This window comes from Thunnus albacares, chromosome 20 (assembly GCF_914725855.1).
Source record: "Thunnus albacares chromosome 20, fThuAlb1.1, whole genome shotgun sequence".
Taxonomy (NCBI): Eukaryota; Metazoa; Chordata; class Actinopteri; order Scombriformes; family Scombridae; genus Thunnus; species Thunnus albacares.
In genome coordinates, this window is record NC_058125.1 from 3,856,858 (window position 1) to 3,870,383 (window position 13,526).

General features: G+C 41.6%; 2 protein-coding genes across 6 annotated transcripts; both read left to right on the forward strand.

The window, feature by feature from the left end:
* Window positions 1-379: 379 nt before the first annotated feature.
* On the forward strand, window positions 380-5,699 carry mettl9 (methyltransferase like 9). Of its 5 annotated transcripts, none has more exons than XM_044338349.1 (6): window positions 380-548; window positions 1,725-1,824; window positions 2,838-3,028; window positions 3,108-3,317; window positions 3,641-3,825; window positions 3,928-5,699. In XM_044338349.1, exons 2-6 carry the CDS (start codon window positions 1,729-1,731, stop codon window positions 4,155-4,157), a joined length of 912 nt encoding a protein of 303 aa, XP_044194284.1. In that variant the 5' UTR covers window positions 380-548; window positions 1,725-1,728; the 3' UTR covers window positions 4,158-5,699. The 5 variants fall into 5 exon arrangements, with proteins under 5 accessions (XP_044194284.1, XP_044194282.1, XP_044194283.1 ...); XM_044338347.1 differs by having other exon boundaries at window positions 381-548; window positions 1,663-1,824; XM_044338348.1 differs by lacking the exon at window positions 380-548 and adding an exon at window positions 1,230-1,499.
* A 1,083-nt stretch (window positions 5,700-6,782) lies between these two features.
* On the forward strand, window positions 6,783-12,796 carry kdelr2b (KDEL endoplasmic reticulum protein retention receptor 2b). The gene is made up of 5 exons (XM_044338248.1): window positions 6,783-7,069; window positions 8,529-8,629; window positions 8,822-8,980; window positions 9,715-9,967; window positions 11,407-12,796. The coding sequence occupies exons 1-5, from the start codon at window positions 6,979-6,981 to the stop codon at window positions 11,439-11,441; spliced, it is 639 nt and encodes a 212-aa protein (XP_044194183.1). The 5' UTR covers window positions 6,783-6,978; the 3' UTR covers window positions 11,442-12,796.
* Window positions 12,797-13,526: the final 730 nt, after the last annotated feature.

The window sequence follows — 13,526 nt, forward strand, 5'->3', positions numbered from 1 at the left end:
CACTGCACAGCAACAGAACTGTGCTGCACAAACCAAGCTGAAAGACACATAAACACTCTCAACTCGGGAAGACAGTAATATGCAATAAATATTTCGAGTGTTCGAATATGTCACATTGCAGATACAGAGGACAAAAAAAATTCACACACGCTGTTAAGTCAACGAGATATTTTAGAGGATAAGGAACGAGGCCACGTTCCTTATCCTGATGTCACATGATAAGAAAAAAATAATTATTTATCCGAGCGCTACCTTTCCTCTCAGAAATATGATGCATACTTTCGTCTTCACCACACTTATGTTCTGTCCTCAACCCCCCCCCCAAAAAAAGCCTTGAACGATGGAGTCCATTCCGGACACATTTAGCGGTTACTCAGGAAAGTGCATGGATAATATCAAGGAAATATGCGGATGTGAGTTTTGTTGTCATAATAGGCAGAGACTTTATAGGTGAAACACTGATCAGACGATCATGATCAGACAATGGATTCACAGGACTAAGCGGGCGAGTAAATAGCAGCTGTTTCTAAAATCCACCGCACCCTCAGGTTTGTTTGTTCGTTTGTTGTCCTGGCGTGTTTGTTTACAGCTGGCTGCCTTTACACGAAGCTGAAGTTAGCCTCGGATTCGGAGTTAAAGGAAAAGTTTGTGAGAAACATAAATAATGGTATTTAGCTGCTGGTTCTCCGTTTTTGCACCACTTACACTTATGAAGGAGTGGTAGACATCGTAGCAAAAGCCTTAACACTGTTTAAACTCGCTCTCAGATTTGTTAAACCTTTATTTTGTTCATGAAAACACAAAAAGGGCGACTTTACTTCATCCAGACTGCATTTGACCAAGTATAAACCAAAACCAACTATTTTTAGACTTATCAGATCTGGACTGTATTAACCAAGGGCTGCAGAGAGTCATTAAACATAGTTTCAGATTTGTGAAACCTTTATTCTATTTGTGAAAACTGAAAAAGGCGATTCCACTAATCTTACTGATAGAAATTCACAGCACGATCCCACGTCTCCTCATTTCGTTGGTTAGGGACAAGTAGAGCTCCTCTTCCTCACTGAAAAACAAAGGTAGAAAAGTTATTTTTACCTTTTGAAATAGAATTACATATCTCCCCAGAGTTAATCTTCTAATCTGTCTTGTGTGGTCTGGGTGGGGAAAATAAGTGAAATCGTCCTTTTTGTGTTTTCATAAGCAAAATAAATGTTTAAAAAATCTGAAAGTGAGTTTAAACGGTGTTAAGGCTTTTCGCTACGATGTTTTACGGTTTACGAATCGGAAGCTAACTTCACCTTCCGTTTAAATCATTCCGGACACATTTAACGGTTACTCAGGAAGAATTTGCGGATGTGACTTTTTGTTGTCATAATGGGTAGAGACCTCACAGGTGAAACACTAATTGGATACTTTTAACACATGGTCAGACAATGGATTCACAGGACTAAGATGGCGAGTAAATAGCAGCCGGTTTTTTAAATCCACCGCACCCTCAGGTTTGTTTGTTTATTGTCCTGGCGTGTCGGTTTACAGCTGGCTGCCGTTACCTTCTTAACCATCATCTAATTCTAACATCTCACTGGCCGCTCTGTCAGCTGTCTGTCAGCTGTCTGTCAGCCGTCCCACTCAGAGTTGTTGTCCATTATGTGTCACCTACAGCTGAGGACAGTGGTTTTTGTTGCGTGGGTGCTGGCTTACGTCGCCTTTCTGCATTCCATCAGGAGGATGTGGAGCGGGAAGTACGTGCGCAGTCCGCTCGTCCGTTCACTGTTTGTGAACATGGTCAGCGACAGCGAGGCGGCCGCGATGGAGACACAAGAGGTATGAATTATTGATAACTGTAACTTTACATGGTCATACTTTGTGCCAGTTTTGACAGACTAACAATATTAAATGCGCCTGTGAAGACTAGACTCAGATGTGTGCACCTTTTCCCGGTAATCAAGCTATACAGGTTAAACTTGTCAATTTTTAAATGGAGTTTGGTACAAGAGAGTACACATGTAAGACAGCTGAAGAGGGGGCTGACAGCTGTTTTAAAGAGGCTCAGAGCTACAGATATTTGGGATAATGGATAATAAGATGACATTTAATCATAACCACATCTTTGCAATCTTTGTATTAGAATAGTCATCTGCACATCACAAAACCACATGTATCATTGAGAATACAATAGAAAAGTATCTGCACACTGGAATTAGAGCTCCTTTAAGCCTTTATTTGTGACATTAGTAAACATTAATATGAATAAATGTACAAGTATCATTCAGAAACACAGTCATTCAATCAGCAGATCTCAAAAAATCCCCCAAATATATCAAGAATATTTAATTGAAGATAGGTGCTATATGTTGCCATATAAGAAGGGAAACAGACATATGGTTAAGATCTAACACGAGACTAAACTAGTTTGGTGTTGCTAGCCAAGGGGAGGCACAACTAAGCTATCGTTGCTAAAGGTTTATCTTACAAAGTACGTTAGCTGTATATAACTAATGCTCTGCTCATACCATGTTCACGTAACTTGGAACTCATACAGACATTTACATACATTGTTTTGCTGACTCTGCAACATGTGAGCTAGTGTTTGGCATAGTAACCCCATCAATTGAAGAACTGATAGAGATCTGTCAGCCAATTTTCCCTTGTATTCTCCTGTAAACCCTCTCTGATTGGTCTTGCCTCCGTTCTGTTCACTGAAGACACAAAATTACAACACTGCCGTCTTCTTTAGTGACAAACTGCTCAAAGTGCAGAATTATTCAGGGCTATTGAAGCACTTAATGACTGTAAATTTGAATTGTTCTATTCTTCTCTTTTTCCTGTTAATCTAGTGGTATCGGTGCAATCCTGACCTGCTCGGAGAATCAGTGCGACACCTGTTCGTCCAGAGCCACTTGGACTCAGGCACTAAGGCTTTTCTTAAGCAGAGCGTGGAGAAGTCTGGCTGGATGTTCACTCAGCTCTACCACTCTTTCGTATCAACTGTCCTCAGCCCTCTGGTCTCACGCACTTCCATTAACGGGTGAGTACATTAGCACAGATACGTCTCTGCCTCTGTTTCACCTGTAGCGTATCTCCCTCTGACGTGCTCTCTGTCTCAGGTTTCTAGGTCGAGGATCTATGTTTGTATTTTCTGGGGAGCAGTTCCAGCGGCTGCTCCACATCGGTCCGGAGTGGAGGGCCGAGAGACTCCTGGACCTGGGAGCCGGGGATGGAGGCGTCACAGAGGTGATGGGAGTCCATTTCAGAGAGGTTTATGCCACTGAGGTCTCACCACCCATGAAATGGCATCTCCAGAGGAAGAATTACAGGTGAGCAGGTCTCTCTGTTGAGTTTCATTAACAGTAGAAACTGTCCTGAAAATAATCTGCAGATTGATCAATCATAAAAATAAACATTACAACAACAGTCCTACTCAATGCTCTTTGTTGTTCAGATTGAATTAGTGCCGGGGTATTAATGTACATTATGCTGACTAAATGCAGAGCCCTTTATAGTGCAGGAAAATAGAAAGTAATGTCCTCATCTGAAAATCCTGTTTTTGCTGATCTCTTGTGATTTTTAAAATACAGGACACTAATGAACAAATACTGTACGCCTCTCTTTCTCTCTGTGCCCTCCTGTCATGTCTCAGACTGCTGGGTATAGATGAGTGGCAGCAGCCTGGTTTCCAGTATGATGTGATCAGCTGTCTGAACCTGTTGGACCGCTGTGACGATCCTCTACATCTCCTGCGGGACATCAGGCGGTCGCTTGTTCCCAACACTGGAAGACTCATCCTGGCTGCGGTGCTTCCCTTCCAGCCTTACGTGGAAGTCGGTCAGTTGAGAATCGTTGCCTCGTATGCTAAAGGAATATCATTCGCTACACTCTGTTGATTTAAAATACCAAATTAAACCAACCTGTGTTTTTTCTTCTCAGGAGGGAGATGGCAGCGTCCCAAAGAACACCTAAAAATAAAAGGAAAGGCGTGGGAGGAGCAAGTAACTAACCTGTCCAATGAGGTTTTCCAAAGGGCAGGGTTCGAGGTGGAGGCTGTGACCCGGTTGCCATACCTCTGTGAAGGGGACATGTATAACGATTACTACGTTCTCGATGATGCTGTGTTTGTTCTCAAGACCTCAGATGGTAGTGACAAGTCTGTTCATTGAATAACAAACGCCCTGTGGGACTGTCGGAGCCCCTTAGTTTGCTAACTTATCTTTATCACGGTAGGTTGCTCCTGGTTGGATTTTTGGTGCAATTTTCATAAGCTTCATGCATAAAACACAGTATTTCTGACTTGTTTAGAATGGGTGAGTCAGGTGTGAAGCTCAGGTACTGTGGTTCCTACATTTACCAGCCATCCTGTGTGACGTCGATACCTCTACTTTTAAGCAAAAAATATCCGAATGGCAGTCTGCCGCTGTTGAAATGCCGCAGAAGATCAAGTCTTCTAAGACATACATGTTGTAGGTGTTCATTCTGTAAAGTCTGTTATCTGTGGGAAGTGTTTACTGTCAGTGGTTCATCATTCTGTACTGTCAATGGGAAGAATCATGGTTGAATCTTTGTTGAAATTGTACATTCATTATTTCTGTGTGTCATGCCAATGGTCAGTTTATACATACTTGCTGATTTAACCGATCTGAATTGGGCTGCTTATATTTTAATGGTACTTTTTTTAACTTGGGGTCAGTGATTGGGGGGGTGGGGTAATATGAGGCCTTTTTAAAGCGAGCACATGAAACTTAAGTTGAACAACGGGATGACAGTTAAAGCTGCATTCATCGATTTTAAGTTTTTTTGGCCAACATAACAAAACACAACATGTTTGCCAAAGCAACTTTATGGTAATTGTGTAAGCAAGCAGTTTACTTATCTACACATCCGACAATATTGGCATTCATTTAGAGTCGTGCCTCTGGCTATTTGACGAATGTTAGTCCAGTATTCACTCTCTTTTAGCTCCATTTTGGTCTTCACCAACACCTGAGAAAAATATCTGTCGTTATAGCTGCTAAATGCTCCACTATGTTCACCAGTTCATCTCTAACTGTGTCTGTCTGCTGTTTAGTGCTGGACAGGTCGTATACAGTTAGTTTGTAAGAGCTTTTTTCCTGAAAACAGCTGCCTGTTGTGGCAAAATACTAAAGCAACGACCTAAAATAGACTAAAAGGCTCCCTAGAGCTGAGGGGACTACAGTGTTGAGCGATTCTCTGTGGTTTTCGTCACAACAAGAACCCCTTTTACATTAGACATTATCATCCGATCCATTGTTTATATAAAAAATATTTATTGGTGCAGCTTTAATGCTAAAAAATAGTTGCACAACTAGAGAAGAAGCATAAAGTGAGTTAAACTCACTCGGAAATTTCACTTACACAGTAATTTCTAGCTAGAGTTAGCTAACAATAGCTAATGTTATGCACAATAAACTAGTGGCCCAACTGGACCTAGTCAGACTATAGCAGCAAAAGCCCTGAGTGTATCGAAGAGTGTGTGTTTTATTGTGTATGAATTCAACTTTTCATTTGTAAGAGAAAAATGGTTTTTCCTTCTTTGAAAAGTTACATGGTCTCGCTTTAAATCAATGTTGGGTGTCGAGGATGTTACTGCACAATGGTCTATTTAAAATGTGCCACAATTAATGCAATATTTGTAATGAAATACTGTAATGAGTTCCAGAATAAATATTCTGCCTTTCTAAGCCTAATTTTTGTGAATGTGGTGTGTGATCAGTTGGAATTACAGTCAGTTTGTTGCAGTGGTTCCAACTCAAGCTCAAGGGACACTACAGAGGGTTCCCCTCTCTCAGATAGGGTTTAGTTTCTCCTTACTTCAATTCACAGCATGTTTGTACTGGAAGAGATAGACTAACTAACTTCAATGTTTTGTGTTGAAGAGCCCAACCACACTTGGTGCTGCCAAGACACAACAATATGTATTGTGTGAGTTTTTTCCTGTTCCTGTTCGCTGTTTCACACTTAGTCCTCCTCCACTCAAAACTATGTTTTTCTTCTTGTTCCTACAGTGTGATGTTTGAGCTTCTGTGTGCAGAATGATGTATGTGCAGAGTTTTCACAATCATCTGCTGAAAGTAGAAAGTGTATCTGTGCTCATTGAAAATCAGCTGGGCTTATTAGTATGATTTGTGACATCACGAATAGTTTGGAAGCCAATCCTGGTCCAATGTTCAACTTTCACAAGTGTGATGTGGAAACTTGAAGCCTCCAGTGCACAAACACTGAGAATGCACTTTACAGTGAAGTAGGAGACATCTTGCAACAATCTTCAGAAATATACACAAGGAATGATTATATACAGGTGAAGCTGTTTCTTTGGACTGGTAACAGGATAAAAATAGTGCAGAGTGCTGAGATAAATATTAAATGGTAAAAAAAAATTAGGTTAAGATTAAGGATTTAAACGTGGTTATTCTACTTTTTTGTGGATAAACCATATCATACATTTTTGTTTCAAGTAGAGTCTTAATACATGTCTGGAGAGGATCTTTCATGCATATAATGCATAATGTTCCTGCCTAATTAGCCACAGAACAAAATGTAAGAAGTATGACTAGCTGCTAAGTATTTTCACGACATATGTAAGATTAATTTCCTGGTGAATTTCCTTGTACTTGGCAATTTAGAGCTTACAGAGGAAATCCTGATTTACGATCTTTTCCGCTGACCTTAGAGGCAGCATTTGGAAAACATAATTTATGCAAACAACGCATCTTTCTCTTCTGATTGGCTGGGGACACGAGCGTCTCCCGTCTCTCATTGGTTACTGTCGCCTTGGCCACGTCCCCGAGCCACGTCGCGCTTTTACTCGCCATTTTCCCATCTTCTGAAAGCAGGATCAAGTCTATTCTCGTGTCACGGTGTCATTCAAACACTGCGAGGTCACAAATTATCCATCACCGGAGACGAACTGAGCTCTTTTTAGAGTCTTAAGTCGGTTTACATCTTGCTGGATCTCCCAGAAATATGAACATTTTCCGGCTAACCGGCGATCTCTCCCACCTAGCAGCCATCATCATCCTGCTGCTAAAAATATGGAAAACCAGGTCTTGTGCCGGTGAGTAGCCGCATACTTTCACTTACAGTTTGTACAAGCTTGCACAGGGTGTGACCTGTCATGTAAAGGCGCAGTTAAACCAGCCAAAAAACGGCTGCTATTGCCTAACTTCCACTGTAGTTATATCTCATTAGCCAGCTGCCAGCTAACGTTAGCTAACTTAGCTGGCTAGTATCGCTGTCCATCTCACCGGTATGCCTTGTCATCAAATACGGACTCTGACACTGTTAAGTTACGGTCACCAACATGGCCAAATGTCAGTTGAGACACAGTACATTTCCTGTTGGGAGAAGTAACATTGACGTCTGACTAGCAGCAGCATATTTTGACAGTGGTGCGGGCCCCTGAATGAGCTGGTGTTGGAGCTGGGGACCAGAGAGCCGCCGCATTTGTTAGTTTCAGCATGTAGGGCCTCGTCGTTTTCAATTGTTGGGGGAAATTGAGCTAGCTTCACGTTTGACGCTGGCCCCCTGTTATTCCTCTAGTTAGCTCGGTGTGACCTCTGACGTGGCAGCAAACAGTAGTTGGAGATGCAAAGTCAGTGACTGAGTACGTGCTTGTTGCAGGGGAACAGTTCATTGTTGCAGATTGTATTATCATGGTGAAACTTTGCTGTGTTTTCATGCTGAGCTATGCTATGCTTTGCTGTTCTTCCAGTGGTCAAAGGTTGGGGCAGTATCACTGCAGGAGTTTTGTCATTACTGCTGTTTGCTTGAGATTAAACCAGATAGAGCTGCACACAAGTCAGCTGCATATCAGACTGTAGTCATCAATACTAGACTTCCAGCAGCTAATGCTGTGTAGCTAATGTATTATAACAGACAGCACTAGGCTGTGTTTGGCTGCTAATGATGAAGCATTGATCACAGCCCCCCTGTGGTCTCACAGTGGGTGTGACTGAAGGGAAACGTGTCATCACTTTCGTCAACAGGCCAGGTAGATAGAGAGACGTGTAACAGGTGCAGGTGAGCATGAAGACTGTGGCGTTGCACAGAACACAACCCATCCTGCTAACTGCTCATTAGAGGGCTGCAGTGTCACTTTGTAATAACACATGTTCCTCAAAATAACTACATGTCATCAACAGATTAACAAGCAGATGATCAGGTTTTAAATGACATTTTCTGTTTCATGTGCACGGATGTAAGTTGCAAAACATTGCCAGAGGTCTGTGGTTTACTGTTGGGGGTCGGTGTTACGGTGTTTAGTCAGTGAGTGAAGCTTTATCTATTCAGGAAATCTGATTATTTGGTTTGAGATGTTTCGGTTCGCTTCTAAAATATCATTCTTCGGCGTTTACAACCCCACAGACCAAATGTCATTTTGTGCATTGCATCAGAAGTGTGTGCATGGAGAGAGTGCATTCCCCAAACTGTCCCTTTTTTTAAAAATGCAAAGAGATCAAATCTAATTCATGGATGTAAATAATGTTCGAATGCCCTCTGCTGTCTCTCCGCAGGTATTTCTGGAAAGAGTCAGGTCCTGTTTGCCTTGGTGTTCACCACTCGCTACCTGGACCTGCTCACCTCCTTCATCTCTCTCTATAACACCACCATGAAGGTGAAACACTCACACTTTGCTCCTGTAGCATTGCTTCTGAGCACTAAACAAACAGTTTGTTAAGGCTGACTGACACTCCTTTGTTGACTAGAGGTGTGTGTCATTGCTGATGCTTGAGTACAAGTATGGCACCAGTGAATGGTCACCTTTAATGTTTGGACGGCGTCCTGTGTGTGTGTGTTTGTGTTTCAGATCATCTACATCGGATGCGCATACGCCACTGTGTACCTGATCTACGTGAAGTTCAAGGCGACCTACGATGGGAACCACGACACGTTCAGAGTGGAGTTCCTGGTGGTCCCTGTCGGTGGCCTGGCCTTCCTGGTGAACCACGACTTCTCTCCTCTGGAGGTCAGAAACACACCACAAACACACTTCTATACTGCAGGTCCGATGATTCAGCTTGTGCCATTCATACTAGACAGACGTCACAGGTTCCTCTCAGATTGTCATTGTTAACAGAGCCTCAAGGCTGCAGTGTAGTTCCTACACTTCTCTGCTAAACCATTGAACGACAACATGTCACTACCAAACAAAGATTCACTTCTCATCTTTGCTCCTTATCTACACTCTTGCACTCTCTTGCTCACATACACCAGCATTTATCTTATTATCTCTCATTCTTTCTCAACTTCTTCTCTCTACCACTTCTCTAAAAGTTGGTTAAATTACTTTTAAATGTCAGTATTATATAAGTTAATGTCCATCCCTTATTTGGAGGTGCTCCACGTGTTGACAGGAGGTTTAAAGACAAAACAGTAAATTGGGAATGTGTCAAGTTGTGTAGGTTGACTTTTGCTGCTTGTGACCGATCACATCAATTATACACATGCAAAAATGTAAAGAGACCAGTAAATATGTATTTTTAGACTGACAGGTTGTTTTTAAACGTGTACGTGTGTATATGCAGTATTGTTGTAAATAGTTCAGTTAGGGCTGCATGATGTGTAAAAGGCCTACATGTGGTTTGACATACACCACATTGTCGGTATGAATGTGCATAGACTCAAACCTGCGTCTTTAAGATTCCACCTGAATGATTGTGACCGCATCACCAACTCTATCCTCTCCTCTCTTCTTTCCAGATCCTGTGGACGTTCTCCATCTACTTGGAGTCGGTGGCCATCCTGCCCCAGCTGTTCATGATCAGCAAGACGGGTGAGGCCGAGACCATCACCACCCACTACCTGTTCTTCCTGGGACTCTACAGAGCCCTCTACCTCATCAACTGGATATGGAGGTTCTATTTTGAGGGATTCTTTGACATGATCGCCATCGTCGCCGGGGTGGTGCAGACCATCCTCTACTGCGATTTCTTCTATTTGTATGTAACAAAAGGTGAGTCCTGCTGCGTTTTTTTTTTTACCGTGTAACAGTTTTCCTCTTTTAAGTGGTTACCTTCAGCTGTTAAATAATGCTCCTGCTCATCATCGTCATCTTCTTCTAACTGGCAGAGTTACGTCAGCATTTTAATATAACCCAAGACATGTGATTGGATGTGATTCCAGTAGTATATTAATATTTGTAGTTCATTAATATGTCTGTAGTTGGACAACAGGCAGATTTGCTGGGTTTTTTTTGCTGGCTGACAACAAAAACATTGAGCTAGTTTGTTGTTACAGACGTGTTTGTCTGAGCTGTTCTCAAACCCAGAGATCTTTATCATAAACTGTAGTCAGAAACCTAAAGTTTCCAAACATACCAGAATCGTCAGGCTGAATTTTGTGGAAATGTGTGTAAAATGATGCACGACACACTAAACTGTATTGATGATTTGATGTAATATTGCAGATGTTTAAAAATAAGTCTTTGGGGTTTGAATACTTGACTCAGTGAACTGTTGAAGTAAACAGATCTAGAATACATCTGATATTGAGATATGGAACTGAAAGTTACTCTCATGGTTTATTTAAAGGACATTTGCATACCTCAGTGGTTAAAAGATCAGTTCACCCAAATTACAAAAAGTGTTTGTGTATTGAGCTATGCAAATACTGTAGTTTCACATCTGCCAGAGGTTTTGCCTCCACTCCAATACAATGCAGCTGAATGGAATCTCCTTTTTTAATTGAATGTAACCCTCAGCTCTTTTGTTATTCAGTAATTACACATTTCCTTATCATGAATCGTACATTCAGAAACACCAGTGTATATGTGCATGTGTGAAAATAATTAGGAAAAAATTAAGTATAAAAAAAGTAATAATTGGAATTTCATTTGCTGTGATTACAGCAAGTACGGATCAAAATCTGATAGTGAAACGACTCATTTCGTCTGCGTGACGCTCAAAACAGCTTATCCACAGTTTTACAGCCGCAACAGTAGCGAAAGCAGTGAAAGTTTCAAGCCTGTTTCACCTCCTGACAACAGCCAGCATCACTGTGCCGGGGGTGTGGGCACGAGTGCGCTCTGTTGCACCCGTCACCACACCCAACAGTGATGTCAGTTCACCTTCTGTAGACACCTTTACATCACTGCAGCATAGCGAGGAGTCCGACAAGAAAAACAAGATTCACAGCGAGTGTTGAGTTATCCTTGAAGAAATTCAACAACCTCATTTCCTTCTTCTTTATATTTCAAGGCCCTAGTTACTAGTCTCTCTCTCTCTTAACATTGCTGCTATACATGATTTAATACATGAAGTTTTACATTTTCAGGCCTCTAAAAACAAATCAAATGAAACAATCTGAAAAGGAATGTCAGTCTTGTCCATCTGTCATGAGGACCATGTGTGTGTTTTTTTTTTTAAAAGTTAAACCCGTCCCGTCTCGTTTCAGTACTGAAAGGAAAGAAGCTGAGTCTGCCAGCCTAAGTGCCAAAGAGGAGCGTTTTGGCAGACTTAAAGAGGGGGATCGGAGGGGGGGAGGAGAGGTAGTGGACACCTCTGACACCACCACCACCACCACCACCACCACCCCCCAAACCCCCCCCCCGCCCGCCATCCACCGCCCGCTTCCTCCTCTTCCCCTCCCGCCAGAGTAAGATGCCTGAGACAGAGAGCGAGCGGGAGCTGCTGGCCGCACCTTCCTTCCTTCCTTCTGATCCAGAATCAGCGGAATCAGAAACAGAAGCTGGTCCGCCGCGGCTGTCGGATTTCTGTTTGACGCATCTTGCCTTAACTTTTTTATTACTCTGTATAAAGGAAGGAAAAAAAAAAAAAAAGCGAGAAAAGTTTTCTACATAAATAAAAATGTGTACGCTGAAGATTTGACACATCGGTGCATAAGAGCTGAAGATGTAAAAACTGCCTATGATTTGGCGTTGTATGATATTGAAGCGGACTTCTTGTGGTGGGATAATATTGACTCAATTGTTTGTAATAGTATTTGCAATTGAAATAAATGTGCATTGTTTTTTTTTTTTTTTCCTGAATCAATTCGGGGAGGAATTAGTTGAATCCTCATCATTTTGGGCAAATCACGTTTTCTCCTCTTTTTGACCAGAATGAATTCCCATGTAAACAGACTATTGTTTTTAGTTTTTAGTTCCACTCCCTTTGTAGAATGATTTTAATATAGATGCCATAACTTAAAAGTTCTCTTGTCAAAAAAAAAAGGAATTCAGATGTAACTCGGGAGCGTATTGTTGTTTAAATGCCTTCAAAATTGAGCAGTATGAGTGTCATTTAACTTCATTATATTGAACAGAAGTGCAACGCAACATGAAAGCAAATGACTGAAAAGGAGGGAAATGAACTCTCATCACTGTAAATGGCTTTCTTCATTCGAATAGCCCACTCATCACCCAATATCGCCTGTTATTCTACTCCGTTGCCTAGCTAATTCTTATCAGATGACTTCACTACATGTTTGAGACGATGAGTAAATTCACTGGTAATGTGCTGTAAGTGAAGTATCACTACAGAAATGGAAGTCTTTCACTTTTCTTTTTAGGTGCAGATGTATTTATTTTTATCTTCTTCCTGGTTTCCAATAAACAGAGTCCGTAGAATTGTCCACCTGTTGTGTATAATTTTAATCTGAAGAGCTGAATCTTCCTGTCTGTCTCGGGAGATGAGCGCAATCCTACGAACGCTGTTCCACTCAATTCTCAGTAGTTCTGGAGACATATCTGCTTCTGTTTTAATTTCATGCTGGTCATTCCTTTTCATTTCTTGCCGGAGCTTTTGCATGATGTTGCCACCACGAATAAAGAGTTTATGGGAAACTTTTGTCTTGATGTGGTTATAGTAACGTGATGGGAATCACAGTTGTATGAATGCAATTTGGAATGATTTATAAGTGTTTAGGTAGCAGCTTTATTGACAACTTGAAACATTTTCAATTAAAAATACACTGAAACATTTCAAAATATTTCTTCATCCTTCTTCCGGGGCTCTGAATGTGTTCTTTAAGATACTTTACAATGAGCTTTGAGAACATAAAGCACACTGACAGTCCAGACGCCCCTGTGGTTAGCTCAAAGCCCGCTCTGGTTTGACACAAACATGAAGCCTGACCTTTATGCTTGAATTATACTGCTACAAAGATAACCGTAGGTCAGAGGCTTGCAGAGGAACAGATGTGCACACCTCCCACATCTGATCAAGGTGCTGTGTGGCCCAGCGACAGAGTAATGGATGCATTGGGCCCCTGAGGACCTGCTGTTTCTCCCACTATTTGGGGATAATAAACAGTAGTAATGAATTAGTTAATCTTAAAGGTACCCTGTTGTTGGTTTTAACACCAGTAACTCTACGGATCAAACTTTTTTACAAGTGAGTCCCTGTTTGTACTTTGTACTCATCATTCCACTGATCCTCAGCTGGCTGCGGTGACATGCAAAGAAATGAAACAATGCACCAACAAAGGCAGTGAAGAAGAAGAAGCTGGTAAACACAAATGTTGACAAAATATTTTAAAAATCGACTCTTCAAATGTTTTTTTGGGGAAGGAAA